At 44.8% G+C, this 23,712-nt stretch overlaps 2 protein-coding genes across 3 annotated transcripts; both read right to left on the minus strand.

Annotated features, from left to right (window-relative positions):
• LOC8085964 (protein WRKY1) lies at nt 1,348–4,788 on the minus strand. Of its 2 annotated transcripts, XM_021451471.1 has the most exons (5): nt 4,677–4,788; nt 4,395–4,574; nt 2,759–3,724; nt 2,540–2,665; nt 1,348–1,968 (listed from the first exon to the last, which is right to left on the minus strand). In XM_021451471.1, exons 3-5 carry the CDS (start codon nt 3,712–3,714, stop codon nt 1,830–1,832), a joined length of 1,221 nt encoding a protein of 406 aa, XP_021307146.1. In that variant the 5' UTR covers nt 3,715–3,724; nt 4,395–4,574; nt 4,677–4,788; the 3' UTR covers nt 1,348–1,829. The 2 variants fall into 2 exon arrangements, with proteins under 2 accessions (XP_021307146.1, XP_002466480.1); XM_002466435.2 differs by having other exon boundaries at nt 4,395–4,788.
• Nucleotides 15,495–17,802, minus strand: LOC8060490 (cytochrome b-c1 complex subunit 8). Its single transcript, XM_002466436.2, has 2 exons — nt 17,516–17,802; nt 15,495–15,776 (listed from the first exon to the last, which is right to left on the minus strand). Exons 1-2 carry the CDS (start codon nt 17,683–17,685, stop codon nt 15,728–15,730), a joined length of 219 nt encoding a protein of 72 aa, XP_002466481.1. The 5' UTR covers nt 17,686–17,802; the 3' UTR covers nt 15,495–15,727.

The raw sequence follows: 23,712 nt of genomic DNA on the forward strand, positions 1-23,712 counted from the left end.
GTTTTCCAAACTGCATGATTAAAGTGGTGCTTCAATAACTAGAACTCTTTTATTTATTTATTTATGTTGAAAAAAAAAGAACTATAAATACTAGATATTTTTTCTCTCCCGTTGTAACACGGGCATATTTACTAGTATTTATTAACAAACAATTGTTAAATATATTTTCATAATAAGTTTATTCAGAGATTCAAAATGACACTTATTTTTGGTGTGAGTAGTTTGGAGGAGCTCTCTCAGACAAGACTGAAACTAGTTTGGAGGAGCTGTCTCGGACAAGACTTTACTGTAGCTTGGAGCTGCAGTTGATTCTGATCTGGCTGCTAACTCCAAACAGACTTTACTGTAGTTAGGAACTGTGATCTTTCTCACCTAAAAAGTTTTCACCCATCCCATCGAAATTTTAGACACATACATAAAGTATTAAATATAGATAAAAAAATAAACTAATTACACAGTTTGATTGAAAATCACGAAACAAATCTTTTAAGTCTAGTTAGTCTATAATTAGCCTTAAGTGCTACATAACCTACATGAGCTAATGATGGATTAATTAGGTTTAACAAATTCATCTCGCAGTTTTCACGTGAGTTATGTAATTAGTTTTTTATTAATATCCAAACATCCCTCCTGACATCTTACGAATATTTGATATGACACCTAAAATTTTTTCACTCTCGAAGTAATGCCACATAAGCTGCAGTTGCAGCCGCAACTATCAGTCTATCACACGTGTTAACTCCAGACGAACAGCTGCAATCTCTATTCTCTATCACAAAGACATGTCTATCTCTATATCATGTCACGCGTGCGGAAGGTTAATGTCTTGTTTACTTTCAAAAAATTTTACAAAATAAGCATAGTAGCATTTTCGTTTGTATTTAATAAATATTATCTAATTATGAACTAACTAGGCTCAAAAGATTTGTCTCGTCAATTTCGATCAAACTTTGCAATTAATTTTTATTTTTATCTATATTTATGCATACGTCTAAAGATTCGATATGACGAAGAATCTGAGAAATTTTGCAAAATTTTTAAAACTAAAAAAAACCCCGCACGGACTAGCAACAGAGAAGTAGCAGGCCCGTGAACCCCTCTGAGCCCACCGAGGCCACAATCCATCAGAACGTCTGAACCCGCGACATGGAGATGTCAAACTGTCGAAAGCATCGTCAGAATTCAGACAGTGGAGACACGCAGACCGCAGGGAACCCGGCCTCTCAAACGGCAGACGTCCCAGGGCCAGTACAAATGCCGCCGCTGCGGTTGCTGCACCAGCACCACGAGAGCCGGCAATCCCATGCATCGCAGCATCACACTCGCGCAAACAAACAACACGCGACAGACCAAACCAAACCACTGCATCAACAAGATTGTACCACTGGGCTGAAGACGATTGTACATTCTGTTCCTAGGTGTAGCCACTTTTACAGGCACTTTCCTGCCTTATGCCTTCTTCTCCGATCCAATCCCCCTAACACCATTTCTCAGACATACAACTGCAGCTCAATGTTACTACACTGCAACCACAGGATGGGGCCCTAACACAGGATGATGAACACAAAAGAGAAATCGAAACTACAAAACTAGAGTATTTGATTTGATGAGGCACTCTCCCTTTCTCCATCGACGCGATAAGTTTCCTTCTGTCACCATTGATTTGATTCTTCTGAAAGAGCTAGCTAACTGACTCTCTCTCCCCCCAACTGTTAGAAGCAGAAAATATGTACAGACACTAGGCTCTTCTTCTTGTTGTTGTTGTCCTCCCTTCCTCTAGGGGAAGGAGGGTGACTATAGAAGCGATCTTGAATTGATAGCCTGAAAGATCAGGCTGGTTGGGCTAGAACTCGGTTGTGGTTGTGGTCACCTTCATAGGTAACAATCAGCATCGAGGGGTCGTCCACGCACCTCTCGACATGCTTCCTCGCGGGGCACCCTCTCACGCTGCTACACTTGTAATAACCCCTGCAAGGCAGAGAGCTTGTGAGTATTTGTGATCTGCATATTTGACAAAGGTACAAGACAGTGATCTGTGTTGCAAAAGTGGTAGCCAGTTGTAACCTTCCTCGGATTGCAACAGGTGTGCCACCATAATTAGAACAGGTTTCTTTCAAACCACATGTATGCTCAGTAAGCAGTATGCTTATTGTAAAATACGAAACAAAACTGAATAACTTGATTAGAAGCCAAACGACCCAATGCTATAAGCAGCATCTAAAGAGTAGGGGGAACACTTGTTCAGACAGATTTTTCATATCAGTAATCCTTTGTGGTGCGTGCTTCCATGCGAGATCATGCATTCCAGAATATGGAAAGGAGAAATACTAACTTTGAACTCAACAGAAATGGTAGTCGTATACTCGTATGCAACTAAAATAGCATCAAGTCAGTGGGTACAACTACACTATAAATTAGCAAGTGCCAAATCGATATAAGCAGATATCATTAAATATGGACCGCATATACTCTAGTAAGAAACACTTCAAATTCACACAAAAAAGATTAAAAGTGTCACAGATGGACAAGTATTCAGTACCTAGGATGTGGGGATCCCTTAATTGGCTTCTGCCCATACTTCCTCCACGAGAACTCATCAGCTGGGATGTCTGCAACCTTGTTGCTTATTGCAGGGACCTTGATGGACCTCCTTATCCTAAGCTTCCTGAAATTACATAGAAAAATATGATTTTTAGAAACAAATTTAAAAACCATAATGCTAGTAGTCACCTATCAGTTTATAACCAAGAATTCCAACCTTTTCTTTGAACAATGGCACCGGCTCCCGGTAGTGCACCGACCACCCCCATCCTCCCTACCAGCGCACCTTTTCCTATGCACCAGGCCCATCTCCGGTGTGCTAGATGTCTGAGAGCCACTAACTAGCTGGAATGGCCTGCTGGCCCGGCTTCCATCCAAACTCGCAAGAGTCCCTTCCATGCTCAGAGACGAAAGGAAGGAGCGAGACGATGACGCTGTGCAATTCGAGCTATCAAACTTGAGATTCACACCCTTACCACCACCACCACCGCTTAAGCTACCACCCTGATCACCAAGATTGCTCCTCTTCATCATCTCGTTCTGAATCTTCATCTGATGCATGAGCTGAAACCTCTGGTAGCTCTGGTTCTGCTGGAGGAAATGAAGGTGAGCAGCGGGCAATGCCGGGGTAGGCGTCCCTGCAGGAGGCGCAACCGACACCGGCTGGACCATCTGGACCGGAGGGGCCTTGGACGGCAGCCCCTCCAGACCGGCAGCCGGGTTCTCTAGCAGTAACCTCTTGGGGAACTGGGTAGGGATCCTGACAGGATCCTTAGACGACGAGCCCTCCATCTGGTGGTACCTCGGGAACAGCTGGAGGCCAGTGATCGGGCTCGGGCTGGGCGTCTTGGCCACAGTGGCGGCGGCGGCGGCGGCCACCGCAGAGCTCTCGAGGAAGAGGTTGCTGTCGAAGATGGGCAGGGGCTTCTTGATCTTCCTGACCCTAGCGTGGCCCTGCAGCTGCAGGCCATTGCCGTTGGAGTTGGAGTTGGAGTTGGTGAGCTTGGCCGTCAGGGAGCCGAACTTGGCGACGGCCTCCCCGGTGGCAGCCATGAGGTCCTTGCTGGGGACGAGCTGGCCGTGCGGGTTGGAGAGGAGCGCCAGCACCCGGTGGCAGCTCTGCACTGCGGTCCTTCGGGCCTCCTCCATCTCCTGAATGGACGACGGCCCCATTCCGCCCTCCCTGCAACCAAACAATCACTGACTGAAATCAAACCACTGCCTGAGCAGCACACAGAGCAATATAATCTCTTGCGGTGACAGCACAAGCATTCCGCTCCGTACACAAAAGTAAAATACAGTGACAAAGGTTGATACGCGCGCGGTGGCTCTAATCATTCCATGCCATAAAAGATTTGCAAGCCTCCCTAGATTTGCAGCCTGAATAAAAAAAAAGAAGGTAGCAGCAGATTCCCACAATGATGAGGCACATGAAGGCGGCATTTCGGCGACCGGGTAAGCTAAAATTGGGCATTCGAGCACGGGAACATGGCGCTTAAATGGTCCAAATCAGTACTAAAACTAGGCAACATGACAAGCCAAGCCAACAAACACCTGAGACCTAAGCGACGCCGCTATCAGGGGGAAAAAAAGGCCAGGAGCCATCGCCGCCACCACCACCACCACCACCCTGCTGCTCTTCTCCCTCTCCCCCCTCCGCCGTAAAATACAACCACTGAAAAATATCAAAGATGGGAAACCCTACGCCAGCAAGCAATCGGCTGCTTCGCGCCCCCCATCCATGGGCACCAGGCTAAAGCTCGGCACCAAATCGGCAGGGGAGGGAGCAGCAGAGCACGTACGCGCATGCAAAAAACCGACCAGAGAAGGAGCAGGAGAAGAAGGTCGCAAACCTCTCCGAGTAGCGAAGCCCCGCGGCCTCGCCTGGTGTGGCGACGACGAGCTCGGGGACGGGGAGGGTGGAGGCCTGCTGGAGGAGGACAGGGACGCTCTCGTCTCGCTCTCCCCTCGGCTGGTAGCCTGGTTCCAAGCCAAAGGAGCAGCAGCCCAGCCCCCCCCCGCCCGTGGTCCGTCTGCGGAAGTGCGAAGTGGTATGTGAGTCCAGGGCCCGGCGCTCGGCAGAGTGGAGTGAGCGACGATTTATATATATATATATAATATAAACAAACAAATACTGGTAGGGTGCCTGGCGCAGCCCTCGCTCAGCGGGGAGAGCAGCGAAGCGCAGGCAGTGCCCTCGCTTTTCCGCCTTTTTTTATTCCGCTTTGTGCTCGCGCTCTCTCCGTCTCGTATTCCTTCCTCGGGCCGGGCGTGCTAGAAATACTGCTGCGCGGGGGGCGGTGGGGCCCAGGCCGATCCCGGCCGTCCATCGCGCCCGTCCCTGTCCTGCGCTTGGACTTTTTCTTTGTCTCTGGTTTTTTTTTTCCTTCGGGTTCGGGAGGAGGAGGGTGGTGGTGGGGCTGGGCGCGCTGTGGCCTCTGGCCGGGCTGCCGTTTCGTCAAAGGTGTGAGCTGTGTCAGAGGCCAGCCACAGTGGACAGTGGTGGTCTTGTGGGGCCCACGGTTCTCTCTCTCTCTTCCTACTCCTCGTGAGCGTTGGGCGTTGGACTCGCCACCCCCTCCTCGCTCTCGCCCGCCACCTCGCCGGACGCCGGTGCGCTGGATGCGGGTGTGGTGCGCTGTGCGTGAGCCACTGCTATCTGTAGTAGTGAGTGCTACGGCTGCTGCTGCTGTTTTTTTTGCTGGAATTAATTGTGCTAGAGATATGCTAGAGATCGTATCTGGACTTCTGGAGGATGTCCAGTTCATAATTATGCCAGCAAAATATGTATGCCTATGAATAAATTAAATCTTAAAGATATTCTGTTTCATATAGCACTATGTATATTTAATTGTAGCATATCCTTCTTAGAGATATCTCATTCTGCAAGTTAATTACTACTGATATAAGACGTATTTTAAAACTACTAGATATTCTGCAAGTTAATTATTACTACTGATTATTTTAAAACTACTAGATATTCTGCAAGCTAATTATTACTACTGATTATTTTAAAACTACTAGATATTTTTGCAAGTTAATTACTACTGATATAAGGCGTATTTTAAAATTACTAGATATTCTGCAAGTTAATTACTATTGATACAAATTTAATTTAAAATTACTATAATCTCTCACACTGTGAAATAGCCAGCTTGGCACATGTTACGAGTTGTTTGGCCAGTGCTGATGATGCATGCACCCATAGAGATTTTTAGATGATAATAACTTGAGTGAAGCTATATTATATTACTATTAGTTGTCTAGCTGCGCACACCATTGCGTGGCAGTGTAGTTTTTAGAAAAAATTAATTGTGCTAAGGAATAAACTATAAATTAAATTGAATCTAAAGAGTGCACAGCTCACATCTTATTGTAGGACTCTCTACGCCATATCTTTTGCTTAGATATCTCATTTATAGCACTAACTAGCATATTGTCAGTTAGTGTCTAGTAATAAAATCTACTATACTAGCTATGGGCGTATTAGCGTATTAGTGTCTAGTATATCTGTACAGGTGAACCTGGTTGTACAGGTGTATGTCATGTTTTGCTCAGTCTAGTGTGATTATGTGTACACTAGCTATGGGCGTATTAGCGTATATATTCAGGTGTTAGCTTTGAGCGGCGGCTGGCACTAGTCTGTTGGCTTCAACTTAAAAGCAAGTATTATAGTAGAGCTGTAAGCTAGCTAAATGTTGAGATGGAAGATAGAGAAAACGAGAGAGAGTAAAAACGAGCTATAAGCTTACAGCCGGCTCAGACACAAGAATCAAAAAAATTATGAGAAAGACAAATGAACCATATATTATATTAATAGTGATGAGCTAACCACTATATGAGTGGGCTGCAAGAAGGCTGTAAAGAAATCTTACAGCTAGCAGCCGGTTGTATTATTATCCTTGCTCTTATCAGCCGAATCAGTCAGCCATTCAGCAGTGTTTTGCTCTCACAACAAATTAGTCAACGGTATTTTCTGTCACGGTTTATCAGCCAAACGAATAAATAAGACATATAGAGGTTTACATGCCACTACGCAACATGATGTTAGTTAGCTGTCTCATTAAGAGGCATGTCCATATTGTTTTCATGTTGTATAGGATCTTACTTATTTAGTCATCAAAACAAATAGTTGTATTTCTTCCAGAGCATAATATAGTTTTTTTTGTACTCAAAATCTTGCCATTGATAATAGATTAGTGATCACTAAGAAATGCAACATACATTCTTCAGATCATAAGTCTATATAACCTACCGTGAAAGCATGTCATAATAAATAATATACTAAAAATGAAAGAATGTATAGTAAACATGGGACAACAAGACATATGTCTCTCATAACCCCACCAATTGACCCGTGACGACTCTTCTAGTAAATTGACAAGCTATTGATCCATTTAGAGAAAAGAAAAGTTCCTCTTGGTTTTCTATCTTCTGCATTGCTCGGCATGCCATATTTAGATCGTATCTGTTCTCAGCGACAGGTCGGCAGCCTTGTTCTTTGCTATACCCCTCAATCAAAGACTCTATTTGCTACGGCTCCATTTTACCAATGAAACTATTTTTTAAGGCTTTAACTTTATGAACAACTTTATCTGTAGAGCTAGAGTCATTTTATCAAATTGTTTGATAAAACAACTTATTATTTAAAACATATTCTCATAAATTGTCATGTAAGATGAGGTGAAGCTAGAAAAAAGCACTATTTTTTGCTCTTCGCATCTTAAAGTTTTATAAAAGCATGTTTGTAGGAGCTTCATTAGTAAAACTATTTTATTTTACTTTATTTGACAGGAAACTACTCCAAATTCCCGAAGAGCTCGCTCGAGTGAAAGAAGCAAAGCGCCGGGCCGTCACTCCAAACAGGCGAGCCGTTGGAACTTGCGAGGTGCGACTGCGAAGACCCCGCCGCAGAGAATCCGCGCATCCTCCCCTGAAGCCGTTGGAGAGCCACGGCGAACGACCGCGCAACACGTAACAAGACAAAGGAGGCGTGGGCCCGACCTCGGGCGGGGAAGGGTGCGTCGAGTCGCGTGCGGGTCCATCCTACTGCCACATGGGCCCCGCCTGGGCCATCCTCCGTCGTCCATACCATACCCTTCCCCCCCTCGTTGGCCGCCCCCCCCCCACCCCCGGACGCACGCGCGCGCAGGCGCCGCGCAGCCGCGGTCGTGCCCGACCCCGACCGCGGCCGCCGTCTTCCGATGAGACCCATCCCCGGCCAAGTTGACGAGCCAGGCCAGGAGGCTCCGGTCTGGTCCCGTCCCGCGACCCGCGCCGCCTCGCCCTCCTGCACTGTTCCCTCTGTGCCCTCGCCTAAAAAACCAGAAAAAGGGAGGGTGCTCCACTCACAGTGACAGGTCACGTTTTTTTTTTTCGGAACAGGTCACTTTTTTTTGGTGTGTTTGTGTAGGAACACTCACACGTCACTCGCTACTCTGGATGAGTTTATTTATACTAGACACTTTATTTATATATATAGTTCGTTGGGGATATTGTCTTTTTTTTTCTTTTGGAAGTGTGCCAGGATCGTGTTTAGGTAGAATCACAAGTGTCGTGACAAGATTAGTCGTGGGAAAAGGCATGCACGATACGGTAGCATCCGATCGGTTATATTGCGACACCAGGCAAGGGGGAGTGAGGGCATACGAGAAAAGAATGTGTCTTCGTTCTAGGTTCGCTAGCTCCAACAACTTCGATCCTGTACAAAAAGAATTTCAGTCCTAAATATTTTATTCCAGCCTTTTCTTGTCATTGCGAGAAAAAGGCTTCAGGACTATATCAATTTTGGATTATCGTATTGTAAATTGTTAGTGGACATAGAGTGAGACAGTGAGTGCGGGGAGAGGAACAAAACTATTTTATAATTGTTTTGGATTGGAGCAAATTTACTTTTGAAGCACATCAATATTTTTTCTTTTTTGTGAACCAAAGTGCAGTCACATACACTAATTTACACAGACACATGCACAATCATTATTCGCTAGTATGAGCACTCCACTTAAAAAAGAGCTTAATTCCTAGGAAAAAAATATAGAAAGATACAAACACTCATGCTGGTCAAAATTAAAAATGTGAAATGTGAGCACTCATGCCGGAGTAGTATTAAAGAACTCAACTCGTATGGATATATTCCACCGGAAGAAACCTAATCAACACACCTCGACATATTACTAGACGAGTGTCGTTTTCTTTCTTGACTAATATCTTAATACTCTTATAAAACTAAACCCCAATAGAGATTTCTCTCAACATGCAAGCTATAAACATCAACAATCCACTAAAACTTGCAATTATAGCAAACTAGCACATGTAATTATGATAGTCATCTCTTCATCTACTAATATGCATTTAGCTGTTCATATTGATGTGTCAAACCATTCAACAAAATTAGTATAAGATAGTTTCATTTATATAACTACAAATATAAATAGTCTAATTTATTTTTAAATTATTCAAAATTCCCGTAGCAACGCACGAGGTATTTTCATAGTTCTTGTAAAGGCATAATCCACTCGGTAACTTGGAAGTAAAAGTAATGTACGGCCAAAGCCCCCTCTCCAGATATATAGGAACTATCACTAATAACAAACATGAATAATAAATATGACTGCTGCTACACCTATGAGTTAGATATCATGCGAATTATTACCCACTGATTGAGTAGGGTAAGTATACATGTACGAAGTACGTACGTACCTACACCTACAGGTACAGGATGGGGTGTGTGACAACAAGCTAGGGCAATTAAAAGGAGCTTAAAGTACGCACCCTAATGATAGTTGCCGCTACCCAACAGCTCGGCAGCGGTACCCAGTACGCACGTGCGACCATGGTCGTCATCTTTGGATCAAGAAGGCACATGTGGTGGCTATGGCTTTGTGATGATGATGCATGATCGATTCCCTCCCCCTCCAACCTCTAATTATGGTCTCTCTACTGTTCACCGCTAATACGGTCATGAATGGATAATCATCGTGTTCTCTGATCCACAACGGGATGATTGGCAGATTCATGGTATTCCAGCAATGATATTCATGTCGGTAGGAATGCCTAATTTGTTGACGTTTTGGTGCAATAGTTGCGAATCCGTCGGTAAATACAAACCACAGCGGGGTGGGCATCCCCTTATCTCTCAGCGTCCATTTTGCATTAAGATTCGTGATAGAGTGTTCCAAAGTTCGTGCCCTAGTGTTTTAAAATCCGTGTGAGAGTACTTTTTTTTACCTGCATGAATCACAGAACAAAATAAACGGTGAGATAAGGGGTGTGCGCCCACCCCATTGTGGAAAATACAAGTTGCGAATACACTAACTCTTACGAAAGTCTTAGTCTCGTTATCTTCGTATTTAATCTATGAGATCTACCTCTTTTATTTTTCATCCGTTATTAATCCATCCCACCGCATTTTATCGTTTTTATAATTCATTCGTATCACATTCTTACCATCCACGTATTTCTTTTGTAAAATTCAACATCATATATACCAAGGTTCAAATTCAAATCCCAACACAATTCAAATCCTACACGAGAAGTCCCCATTTTAGACAGTGTGTCTAGATACGATGTGGGGAGTCTCGTTCATAGATAAGGAGTATTTTATTAGTATAAATGATACAATCATTATTACAATTTTTTGTGCCATCATCGATCAGTCAATGAATAAATAAATTAAACAAGTAACAATACCAAGATGTAACGTGCCAGCATGCTGATAAAGGCAAGGGGTAATAAACGGCTACAATTCCCGGGCATGCTCCAGCTCTCGTTGGATTCGTTCGGACCCATGACGTGAACCGGCCTATGTTGGGTCCTTCTCGCGGGTCTGTTTGTCACGTCACGGTCTCCGTGACCCCGGCGCAGTTCCGGCTTTGGACGGGCACGCTCGACACAGCCAAGGCTCGCCATCGTCTAGTTCTAGTCGGTGTGCATGTCCGGCCGGACACGCCTGCGTCACACACACACACACACACACACACACACACACGTTAAATAAAAGTGTAGTACAGTAGTATTTGGCAGTGCATATACGGAGTCAGCTGGGTCCGTGTCAGTTTTTGTCTTTCGGTCACATGAAGACGACAAAACTAGCCGATTGACGACGATGGATCGATGCATGCATGCGTGGCTACATCATCCTCGTTTTGGACCAAAAGCCGGTCAGAACTGTTACGTATGCACTCGGCGTCCGTCCTCGCTCGCTGCACGCGCCGCGCGGTTGCGTGCCGCCGTTCGTTCCACCACTTGACCCGCCCGGCTGCCCGGCTCGGCTCGCGACCGCGACGACTGTCTTTTTAGTTACTGGAGCAAATTAAAGCTTTATTTGCGCGTTCGCTAGGAACTATATATATATGTATATAACTAGAAAGAAACAAAAGATGTTATGGTGTTGGATCTGCACGCGGAGCCCCCCCCAGCCTATGGTATTTGCGCATATATGCATACGTGAGCATGCACCACTGAGCGGACAGGAGACAGGCTCGAGTGCATCCCAGTCTCTAAGCAATGCAAATTCTCGCACAGCCACGGGTTTCCCCACTAACGCGCATGCACGCACCATCACCCACACACAAAACTCGATCACGATCTGCGACTGCGACGCTATCCCATCGATCCATCTGTGTCTGTGATCTATCCATGGGATCGCGAGCTCGAGCACGCATGCGGCCGGATCGGAGTCGGAGACAATGCATATGCATGGTGCGCTACGACGTCTGTGTGTACTACGCCGCGTAGTGGCGCTTTACCGGAAACTTTTCCAGCACCACCCGATTGACTACCAGCGTCGCGCGAGTACGTTACAGCGACACCGATCGAGGGCTCGCCTCTCGCCTTGCCTGCTTTTGCCTTCTCCATGGATAATGGACCCATCTGGTCGAGCAACGCCATGATCACAAAGGAAAAGGCAGGGCCGGGGAGAGAAAAAAATCGACGGCGAGAACGAAGCTAGAGGTACCTAGAGATTGAGATAGCCCGGCTGGTGGCCCGGACCAGGCGATCGATCGATGATAAAAAGCAGCTGAGACTGAGAGGGGCGAAGAATCATGCCGGCCGGCTGACCGCATATGCAGCTAAGCTAGGTGAGAGCATGATGCCTATGCCTATCTGAGCCGGCCGAACGCTGTCGCCGTCGCCCGGCGGAAAGGCCGGCCGGCCAGGAAGAGTGCTCCGGCCGCGGCGCGCGTGGCTTGATCCCCCTGCGCCATCATGGCTTCCACCAGTTGGGATCGAGTCGGGGGAGACGGAAGAAAGGAAAAGGAGGGGCAGCAAGAGGCACGATCGAGATTGTTGGCCCAATAGCTTTCGCCTGCTTTTGTTTCCTTCTTTCCATCGATCTTCTTCTCCCGGCTCACTCGATCAGTCTCTCTGGTCTCTGGTCTTCTGCTTTGAGGTTTGTCGTTGTTGTTGCTGCGTGACGCGGGAATCTTGGACGCGAATTTCTTCCGTCGGTCGTGTCGTGTCGTGTCGTATGGTGCGGCATATAGAGGAGTGCATATACTCCTATATATGGTCCAACTCACGCGGCACTCAGATCACTGTTCCTTCGTACAACAAGCTAAGCGTGCATGAGCAGCATGGTGTGAATCCACACCGGATTGGACGTGCCGTAGTGCCGACATGCATGTGAGCGATGAGGCCTGGCGCAAAAGAATGGGGGTGTTTCCGGTCACTGTACGAGGTTAGCTAGGTTGGGGCCGGCCTTTGCCTTTCTTAGTTTTCTCCATCCCAAATTATAATTTATTTTAAGAATTTTCGAGAGTCAAAGTATCTAAAATTTAACTAAATTTATATAATAAAATAATAATATTTATAATACCAATTAAGTATTATTAGATTCTTCATTAATTATATTTTTATAGTATATTTATTTGATGTCATAAATTTTTGTAATTTTTTTTATAATTTTAATCAAATTTAAGATTTTTTTTAGATGGAGGTAGTAGTATACTAGTGCGGTCCGCGTACGACTTCGTTTTGTCTGTAGGTTCGCGTACCTCGTTCGATAGGCTATCATATCGTTCCTAGTACATAGGATATGTTGCCTAGCTATTGGGTTTTGCTAGCTATACTGCAGTTTTCATGGTGATTTAATTAATCTATTATGCTTTCTGGACTGAACTTTCGAAGACTTACTTAAAAGGGCATTGTTGTCAGTTGTGCAGTTTTAAAATTTTGCATGTAATTAGGGTCCTGATATTCAGTTCTACGGGGTCTTGTAGTAGCTCGAAATGCGCTTAATTAGTAGTTTAGCCTTTTCTATCTGATTGATCATGAACAAATCTAAATGTCCTTTTGAGCCTGCCATAATGTTTACCTGTAAGTGCTCTTGTTAAGTCACATAACATTTGTGTTTATGGGCAATAAGGCCACTTATAGAGAATCCAGATTCCATCTTAGGGTTTGCAACCTTTGTGTTCGTGGGAATAATAATACTTTGCTCTTTGGGTAAAGTATTGATGGGCAGGTGTTTATTCTGTTGGATTATTCCTAAGCCTTTCCAAGGTATGGAAGTAGGGAAAACAACTGACATAATTCAGTTTCATTAAGAACTAGTCCCAATATGTCCTTGTAACTCTCAATATTCTCCTTGAAGATAAGTGCAATGCGTGATTGGGCTCAGATGTGGGTTCAGAAACCCTCTTTCTGTGTTTGGGTTGTACACACGTGAGCTTGTCAATCTGGTGTAAACCAGTGGCGAAGCTAGAGCAATTTAGAGGGTGGTGCATTTTTCTTGTAGATGTAAAAATATAAGCAACAACTATGGTGAAAATTTAATTTTAGTAGTGTTTTTTTAAATTCTTGTGGGTGCATTTGCACCCACAAGCTATAACATAGCTTCGCCACTGGGTGTAACAGTGATCTTTATAGTAGTGTAAAATCTCATGTCAATTCTGACAGCAATACAAAGGTGTTGGCTTGTTTGTTTCCTACTTTGACCGTTATAAAGTAGTCACAATACTGATGATTTATCATTAGGATAGTTCACACCAATTCTTGAAAGTGGAAGCATAGTTTCCCCTTCCCGGTAAATCTGTAAATTGAACGAAGCAAACGAAGGCACACTACAAGGTCCAACATGTGAACACCATTCCTTGCAGTTGGGCCATCAAAACTCGCCCGGCCCAACGGAACCTCTAACCTATATACCGAAATGCGAAATATAGCCCAGCTGTTCCGCGGAGCGAACGATCCAAGCAACCCACCCAGCCACCCATCGCCAATTCGCCATGCGTGAGGCGATCGGAGCATCCCGTCCCGAGGTGGAAGACGCTGGTGCGGACGAAGGCAGTGGTGTACGCCGACCACTTTATGCTCTCCTGCCACAACTGGGTCAGTGTGGTGTGGCCGCTACGAAATCTTGCTGGATCGAACATTTTAGTAATGATTTTACTGACCTTCTGCATGTGCTGGATGCATGCATAGGGCCCTGACGCGTGGTTGCGCAACGCCAACACCTCGGAGGGCTTCCGGCCAGGCCCAGGGCAGGACGTGAGAGCAGCCACGGACAGGCGCGCGCGCTTCTGTGCCCGAGCGGGTTCGAGGTGGCGAGCCCGCGCGTGGTGGAGGGCATCCACGCCCTACTGTCCGACGGGTACGTGCTGCCCTTCGCCGACGTGCTGCGGTGGGAGGGAGGTGCCGGTCGCTGACATCCCCAGGCTGAGGGAGGTGCTGGAGCGGATACCGGCGACGGAGGTGGAGCGGCTCCAGCGTGCGCCTAGTGAGGCGGAACTTCATGCTGAACGCCTGCACCAGCCGCCGGAGAGGCTGGACATGTTTCACATATCATGCATTCTATCTGGCTCAGGAGGCTTAACTTTGGCTTAACTTTAGACTGGGTCATTGATAATAAGGTTTTCCAACACAGTTACATAGAAGTAGGCTTTGTTTGGATGTTGTCAGATTCACTTCAATCCATGTGTGTGGGTGTGGATTGGAGTGAAATTTAGTTCAAATTCTACTCGAATCCACCTCAACACATGTGGATTGATGTAAATCCGACTACATCCAAACAAGGCCAATATTTTTTTTCACACACAAGAGAAACACCATGACAAATGAACAAATGAATGAGCCGATGTTGCTTATATCCCCCCCCCCCCCCCCAAAAAAAAAGAACAGAAAAAAAGAAGAGAAAGAGCCGATGTTGCTAACAGTAAGGTCTTTCAACACAGGAACGACAGAATAGGTTGCCGAAGTGTCGACTACAGAACACTGAATTGCATGCACAGGACCAACGGCCTGTGTCATGTTGTAACAACTATGTGCAAAACATGCCAGATTGCCAGGTTGCCAATGCTCTTATATATAGAAAGCACTGGCCTCTTATATACAGAAAACACTGTTGTGATTCAGAAAGCTAAAAGCGAGGACATAGCAACGGACCTTTGGAATGTAACTAAAGAAACTAGCAACGGACCTTCGCAATGTAAGGAATGTAACTACAGAACACTGCGATTGTCGTCCATAGCAAAGAACCACCCCACAAGAGCAGGTCAGATAAGCATTACTGCTTATTGTCACATAAATAAACACATCACACAAGTGCACAGCCACCTCAATTTTTTACTGTTTGCAGGCATATTTCAGGTCTCCTAACATCCATGCCTTGTTATTAGAAATCCAATACTTTTCTACGCTCATCAGCATGCAAAAACATATGATAAAAACTGATTGCGGCTACCACATTAAGAACTGGATATGTAAAAAAAAAGGAACTATTGAATTTACAGCCCCAACAATATGTTTAGTACAATAACGATTAAACCAATCTTCTCCTCAGGTTTAAGATCACGGGTTTCCTCACTATGACAAAACCATCGACAATCCAGAATACAACCAGCTATATTGTAAACCAAATAAAAGGTTAAATGACATTGATCGCTGATCTCATTGACGGAAAAAATGAACCAACTGACAAACAAACCCAGTTACCCATTATTAAACAAAAAACAAGAGAGAAGCTGCTAGTTAATTTGCTTTATTTAACAACTTCAAAGACAAAAGGTACATATTTAGCAAGCCTCAAAATAAGTATGCCAGGCACAGATACCGTATATGCATTGGAAATATGAAAAAGGCATTGAACTAAAATTGATCCAACAAATGTTAAATCATCATTGAAGGATTACAGAACCCATCATGAAAACTCCAACTGCTGTCACAGTCAACTTGGAGAGCATCGCATTTAGTATCTGTGGGACAGCTTCTCCTGCTCTTTGTACCACATGGCGTATCTGCAGACACATTGAGACAGATCATAATCGTGCACGTCAATTATGTGAATTCTGCAACCTGCTAATCTAACAAGGAAGATCAGTTGTTAACAATTTTCTGTCCCTACGACAAAAGGAAATTCAATCATTCTGCATTTTTTAGAACTGTAGTATTTTTTTTATTTGAGCAACCAAATAGAACAGCATAAAAACAGATATTGAATACAGCTTTGAGATACCTATTTCAAAGGAAAGTATGCTTCAACTTTCTGAATTGGTGTGAGATTATCCTAATGACCATCAGATCAGTATTTTGACTAATTTACAACATATGTGGATGATTGTAGTGTGGGTCACGAAACAAACAAAGCCTACACATGCATTGCCGTCAGACATGACATGAGATTTACACAATGTCACCAGATTCACAAGCTCACATGTAACCCGAAAACATAAAAAGGGTTTCTGAACTCGTATCTGAACCCAATCACACATTTCACTTACCTTCAAGGAGAATATTGTGAGTTATGAAAGCATATTGGGACTAGTTCTTAATTATCTTCAAGGAGAATATTGAGTGTAAGAGCATCTACAATAGTTTTATCTTACAAAAAGCATATTGGGACTAATTCTTAATTAAACTGAATTATGTCTAACTGTTTGCCCTAACTTGCATACCTTGGAAAAGCTTAAGAATAATCAAACAGAATACACCTGCCCCATCAATACTTTAACCAAAAACAAAGTATTAAGATTCCTATGAGGACAAGGTCACAACCCCTAAGATGGGCAATCATGGATTCTCTATAAATGGCCTTATTGCCCCTGAAGACAAATGTTTTGCGATTTAACAATAGTGTTCATGAGTACACAGTAGTTCAGGATCAAAAGGACATTAGATTTGTACATGATCAATCAATAGAAGAGGCTAAACTCCTAAACAGATTTCAAGCTACTATACAACCGTAGAGACTGAATATTAGCATGCAAATTACATGCAAAACTTGGCAACTGCACACCTAGTATAACTCTTTTATGTTAGTCTTTGAAAGTTCAGTCCAAAAAGCAATTAGCTTATTATTAGATCAAACCCATGCAAAAGCTTCAACTAGTTTGAACGTTCAAGGCTTCAAGATAAAACAATCCTAAGCAATACCTGAACGCATTACACATTTGGTTTGGCAACACTAATCAACTGAATGTTGTCATGATGGTAAATAGAAATGGAAGCATACATCAACCAAATAGCATATTACAGGACACTTAGGCAGCATGTTTCATCTGCGCATACTCTCCCCTCGCTCGCATCAAGAGCTACCTAACCAAACTTGACATAAAACCATGGAGAAGAAATCATCAAGATGCACATCTATGTGCCACAGGAGCTAACATAAAGGAAGCAAAACATGACCCGTGTCTAGTTCCAATTTCCACAATCGAACCTAGGGGCAGGTCAATGCATTACAGAATACATACAGACAACAAATGGCACAAATCCATTGTACACCGTACTAGTCATCCTCAACGAAACCACCAAAAGCAGAAATCCGCGTTAGAACTACCAAAATCTGAGCAAATCAGAGGATCCGGGCCACCATCGCATCTCTAAGGGGAAAAAAAATCTAATACAGGAGCAATCGACCGAACCCTAATTGGATTCCCGGCCAGCCGGAGCAGCACCCAATCCATCCGACTGGATCTGTGTGAGGTGGACGAAACGCAGCCTAGCGAGCGAGAACACAAGGGGCGCGGGGGCTTACTGGTAGGTGCCGACGACTGGGGTGACGAGGAGCGTGGCGGAGATCCAGTTCTCCGTGACCTTGTGGTGGATCTTGGTGGTGATGTCCTTCCACAGCCCCGGCATCACCTTCTGCTGGAACGGCGACAGCGCGTACACCACCGCCTTCATCCGCACCGGCACCTTCCCCATGTTTTCCCCCTCGTCGCCGGCCGGTCTTCCACGGGATGCTCCGAACGCCTCGCGCACGCTGATGGGTGGCTGGCTGGGTCGCTTCTGGTTCTGAATCGTCAGCTGGACTAGGGTTATAGGTCAGAGGTACGATTGGGCCGGGTAGTTTTGATGGCCCAACTGTAGGAATGATGTTGTTGGACCCAATGTTTTAAATAGCGGGCTAAGCCTTTTAGCGTCGCCTCTCTAAAAGACTCAGAAAAGCTATAGCGCGTTAATAGCGGGCTAAGTCATTTAGCGGCTGAGCAAAAAACATGTCAAACGTCATATAATTTTACACATAATAAAGATGAAAACATTATGAATACCAATAGAGATAGATATTTCAAAGTCTTACTAACACATTATATCAAAGTTCGTAGTTCATACATGATACATCAATAATAACATATATCACATAGAAACATATCCCTACTATTTGGGCCTCCAAGTTAGTTGGGCCGATGGAAATGAAGCCCAAAGCCAAGTAGCGGCGCTAAACTAACCCAATTTAGCGAAATTAGCCCGCTATTAGCTGCTAATAGCGGAAACAATCATTTAGAGTTAAAATCTTCATAACTTAGCAGTTCTCTTCTAGAAACGCTAAATAGCGCTATAGCGTTCGGTATAGCGCGCTATTTAAAACAGAGGTTGGACCCAGCCCGATTTATTATAGTAGCCTTTTTTTTGCGACGAATCATTTTTTTTTTACAACGCATCATGGAGCCTTTGTCTGCTTCGTCAGGAAAGGTACTTCCGGTTCTGGAATCCATAATCGAACACTGCAAAGCTCTGAGCACATTTAGAGGCAAAAACAAAAAAAAATGTAATGTATACTTTGCACCTAGGGAATCAGTGGCTCTTCTCCCCCCTTCTCCCAGTAACAGAGCCGGAAGCTTTAATAAGCCAGCAGCATATAAGGACTAATCATCAGTATTAGTTTATTATCCTGAGTAATCACTTGTACATCTCCTTAGTATTTCCATTATACGATATTTTTGTTTTCCTGGTATTAGGATCAAGACAAATTAACAAAACCTACATTTTCCTAACTCTAATTGACCAACAGAGGGCACCTATGCAACCTAAATGGCAGTTTAATTAGAAGCACATCTTTTAGGTAATAATCCTTATAAAACAAGATAGGAACTACTACTAATACTATTATTAGAACAACAAAACCTTGTACGGCAACCTATGAATTTGGTAGGATGACCCCTATTCTTCGTGCTTACACTAATTATTAGCTTCTAGGGGATGAAGTTGTGATGGATTAATTCATTAAATTCCACCAACCAAACAAAAATGTAAGGAGTGAGAGGACGATGAATGACCCCCATTCTCACACCAAACACCATATTAATCCTTGAAAGTAAGTATGGGTACACTAGAATTGAAACCCAATATGAACCATCAAATATATAGATGGCAACAACAGTGATATTAATTAATAGGGTATTTAAAGCCTATTCATAGTCCAGGCACGTGAAGAAGTGTTTTTATGCAATCCTATCAAAACTGAAACTACAAATTAGCTTAGGGCACTCACAATGCAGACTCTATCATGGAGTCTAAAGTTATTTAATACCTCGAACAATGTGGACTTGGAGTCTTATTTTTTCTACCTCTTTCTTCAATAAATACGGTGTCACATCAGCAAAATACATAAAAATATGTAGTTAATTGTTTTGGACTCTGTAATAGAGTCTTGCATTAGGAGTGACTTTATGAAGACGAAGCTTGAAACAGTTTCAAAACTAGGCATGCAAGTTTCGCTTCGTCTGGATAAGTGGGACCCAAACTCATTTAATTGGACTAATTCAGATTTCAATGCAACAAGTGGGATGAAAATGAACTTGCTAGCTGACACACTAGTGTCACTGCTTGCACTACTCTATCACTGATCTTTGGAAGGGATCTGCTTTTTTTTAATGAAGGAAGGGATCTGCTTTATCATTGATTTAAGGGTTGAAGATAAATAAAAGCTAGAGAATTGACCTTTTACAATTTTTTAATAATCTGGCATAGTTGGTTCCTCACATCTTTGCTCAATTTCATACTCCGCACCTGCAAAAGATGGACAATATTAATACATATAAGGCGATAAAATAGAATTAATGTCTTCAAAATATATATATTTGATGCAAAAAAACAATTAACTCTTTTAATAAAGTTGGGCCATTTGCTAGTTTAAAAAAAAGTTGGGCCATTATCCTTCGGTAAATGCAAGCATACAAATATGGTTACTAGTGTTTTACCTGCTGCATTCCTGGATTTAAAATTTTAAAGTTCACAAATATTTTATGTTAGCTGTAAGTGGTAAATAAATTATAATGTGACTAGGGGTTTCTCCAAAACAAAGTGTCATTTCTCCAAAATCAAGTGTGGCTAGGGTTGGACAAAATCAAGCTCGAGGGATTTCTCCAAAATAAACACTAGTACAACAACATGAAAAAACACAAGGTTGGAAGTGGTGCATCCATGTTGTTCCGAGTCTATGGTCCATGAGTATTTGAACCTTTCATCATCTTTCTTCCGTGTGGTTCAATGCTACAGTGCACAAGACATGCTCCTACAAGAACACTAGGGGTGTATTTGGTTGGGCATATATGGGTCACCTTAGCCCGTGGAATACAACGAAAGGTTGTTTGAATGTATGCAGACTCCTCATACAAGATTCCTGCACCAGTCTGGCTCCACAGAAGGGAGAATGAAATCTCTTTTTTCCCCTTTTTTGTAAAAAGAAAAAAGAGTGCATTTCATTAACTGGAAATAGGATTACAATCCAGAGAGGCAGCCAGGTGATTGTCACACCCGGATGTAAAAGAGCATTCGGGTGTCAAATCACATGTGCACCAGGATCTCAAATTCACACACATGGACCGACATCATCAATGGTACAAAACACAGTGTTCAAACGAATTACATAAATGAGAGTAAATGTACCATTATTACAAGCCAAAAGTTTATCAAAGTGCGAAGGGGAAACATAAGCTAAATTGTTCCATAAATAAAAGGGAAACTAGACGTCGACGCAGCAGGTCCACCTTGCCACAGGAAGGTCGACGGCAGAACCACACGAGCCTAACAACCAGGAGACTCAGGGTAGTCCTCAGGGAAATCGCAAATGTACTCCTGATCGTCCGAGCAACCTTCAATGATTATAGCAAGGGTGAGCTCATGTCGAACTCAGCAAGCATAGACGGAAAGTAATGACATGCAAGGCTTAAAACAAAGTAAAGCTGACTTGGTTTGACTGCGGTAGCATTTTAGTTGATCACTTTTAATTATGACTATTATTAGAACAACCTATTACTAGTTATGAGTAGCATAAACCCAACCCTTAATTAGTGTAAGTAGTAATTAGCATCTTTTAAAAGACTATCCTAATTATTATAGTAATCCAGGGATTAACCCCAATTATTAACACAGGATAGCAATCCTGCCAACACGGAATAACCATTCCGCCAAAAACACGAGGTAGCAACCTCGTCAAGATCCATCTCCAAGTATCCAGTGAATCCAATTTGCTCATCAAGTGAGGGTCTGGGCCGCTCGTGACCGTGAGCACGGCTGATATATCAGTTTTACACTCTGCAGAGGTGTGCACGTTCACTCCAAGTCGTGATTCCCATTTGCCCGGGGTCGCGACTCCCCAAAACACTTCCAAGGTGAGCAGGCAGGGTCTCACTACGAGACCTTTCACAGGGTCCAACTAATAGGATGCCACTCGTAAGTTTTGGCCGGGGCGCTCGGCAGTCGATACCCATAGCCATGGCGTACCGATCAACCGACAACTTAATATTCATTACCCAAGTTACTTCCTCACGCCTACCCGGAAAGTAACACCCTACTAGTGGAGGTCCTGCTAATTAGTCAAGCCAGAGCCATATAGCTTAGAGCTGCACTGTAAGTCCCAGGGGGCCGCTCCCTGACTAAGTCCTTACGGAGAGCAGAGACGGGTACGCCCGGCAAACCGGACCACCAACGGTACCCGCTCCCCCTGTCACCACCATCATCACGATGCTCGTAAGCATCCAACATCGCCATCACCGCAGTGACCAAAGGTTCAGCACAGTTTAAGCATCAAGTTAAGTAGAGAGTAATTCTTGTTTAAACATGTGTATAAGATGAGTAGAGCTGCTAAGCAAACCTAGTATAGCCTAGACTACCCATATACATAACCCCAGGTAAACAAGAAATAGTAAGTAAAGCTAGTCATGTCCTTAGGGTTTGCATTCATTGGACACATGCATGTAAAGTAAATGACATTAATGATGTGGGGGGTATAAACCCCTATACCCTTACGGCTAGACTTGGGCCAGGAGGCTTGGCCCACTACGAGACAAGCTCAAGGTTTGATCTGACAGCTCGGAGTTTCGCGCAAGTAAACAAGACGTGGAGATCAAGCAGGATTCTAGTCGGTTAGAATAGGAATTGATAATGAACTGTCTATTGCAATTGTAACCGACTAGGATTAGTTCCCAGATCTGTAACCCTGCCCTCCGAACTATATAAGGAGAGGCAAGGGACCCCCCTAGGACATCATATTCTCTCAACACAAATCAATACAACCAGACGCAGGACGTAGGTATTACGCCAACTCGGCGGCCGAACCTGGATAAAAAGCTTGTCCGTGTCTTGCGCCACCATCGAGTTCGTAGTTTGCGCACCGTCTACCGATAAACTACTACCGTGGGTATACCCCAAGGTAGACTGCCGACTAGCTTTCGTCGACAGTGGCGCGCCAGGTAGGGGGTGTGCGTGCAACTTCTCCAGCGAACAAGATGGTCACGATCCCAGCTTCCGCGACCGTGCCTGAAGGCCTCACGTTCACCGTCGGACAGATCACATGGACGACGTGCAGCGGCGGCCTCACGACCACGGTTTCGAAAGAAACTCAGATCCAATCTGAGATCACGTCGTCTCCGACCACTCACGTGGCTGCACCGAGCGCCCGACCACCGTTCCCGCTCTACAAGGGAAAGAAGATCGACTGCTCGGACCTTCTCCAAGCGCTCGACCACGCTGATTCCAGGCTACTCGAAGCCTCCCAACTAGTGGACGGAATCTTGCGCCAGCCTGATCAAGCTGCTCCAACGGATTTTTTCAAATCCCGTCGGCCAACTCGTGTCATCACACACGAACGGCTGGGAACGTCTCTGACGATAACCTCAACTCCCTCAGGACGGTCTGTCAAGCTCAAGAAGGGAGACCATCCTTGCGGCCTGAACAACTCGGCCTTTTTCTACTCACGGCACATCCAATCCGTTTTCAGCGAAGCGGGTTGGTCCCCAAAGAGAAACGGTCGTCACTACGTCAACATGGTGACAGTCCGAGAACTACAGGACGGCCAGGCTTCCAGCACCAACTCGAGCACCGGCTCCGTTCCCACCGAAGTTATAAACACCGAAGACGAGGACTACGACCTGGATTTGCCTTCACACCCACCGGGTTTCCCTCGTTTCCCGGTATTTCCCCCCCGGCGAGGAGATATTGTCTTCAACGTCAGCGCCGACGAACCGGTCGTTGATGGAGAAACAGATGAGCAGAGGCAACTCCGCGAGCAGCGTAACGCCGATCGCGCCCAACGACGCGCAGACGCGCAACAACAACAAATTCCACCACATAATCTTAACGACGCTTTTGACATGGTCGGGGATCAGCCAGTCTACAAGACGCCAAGCGCTAACGTGGCTGTCGCCATGGCTAATTTAGATCGGCTCCCTGATACCCCCGAGTGCCAGGGAGTCCGGACCAGCATCCGAGCACACCTGATTGCCGCAATGGGACAGACAGCCACTCTGCTCAAGAGGGTCCAGGACGTCTCTTACACGGAAGCCACCTCCGACCAGACTAATCGAAGCCGGACCTCACCACCTCCCAGCAGGCGTCACCACAGCCGCTCTCCCGACAACCGTCGAAAAGACTCACGGCGTGACGATGGTCGTCGGGACACTGACGGTCACCGCGAGCAGAACCGCAGACACGGTGTCTGCACTTGCCTTG

Source organism: Sorghum bicolor, chromosome 1 (assembly GCF_000003195.3).
Source record: "Sorghum bicolor cultivar BTx623 chromosome 1, Sorghum_bicolor_NCBIv3, whole genome shotgun sequence".
NCBI lineage: Eukaryota > Viridiplantae > Streptophyta > Magnoliopsida > Poales > Poaceae > Sorghum > Sorghum bicolor.

What these genes read in the sequence shown, in the direction of transcription:
- LOC8060490 (XM_002466436.2), bottom strand. Translation starts at nt 17,685, where the DNA reads ATGGGGAAGGTGCCGGTGCGGATGAAGGCGGTGGTGTACGCGCTGTCG. An exon ending in CCAGTCGTCGGCACCTACCA is followed by an intron (nt 15,777 to 17,515) that starts GTAAGCCCCCGC and finishes ATGTGTCTGCAG; the next exon opens with ATACGCCATGTGGTACAAAG.
- LOC8085964 (XM_021451471.1), bottom strand. Translation starts at nt 3,714, where the DNA reads ATGGGGCCGTCGTCCATTCAGGAGATGGAGGAGGCCCGAAGGACCGCA. An exon ending in TGCCATTGTTCAAAGAAAAG is followed by an intron (nt 2,666 to 2,758) that starts GTTGGAATTCTT and finishes ATGTAATTTCAG; the next exon opens with GAAGCTTAGGATAAGGAGGT. An exon ending in AAGGGATCCCCACATCCTAG is followed by an intron (nt 1,969 to 2,539) that starts GTACTGAATACT and finishes TCTGCCTTGCAG; the next exon opens with GGGTTATTACAAGTGTAGCA.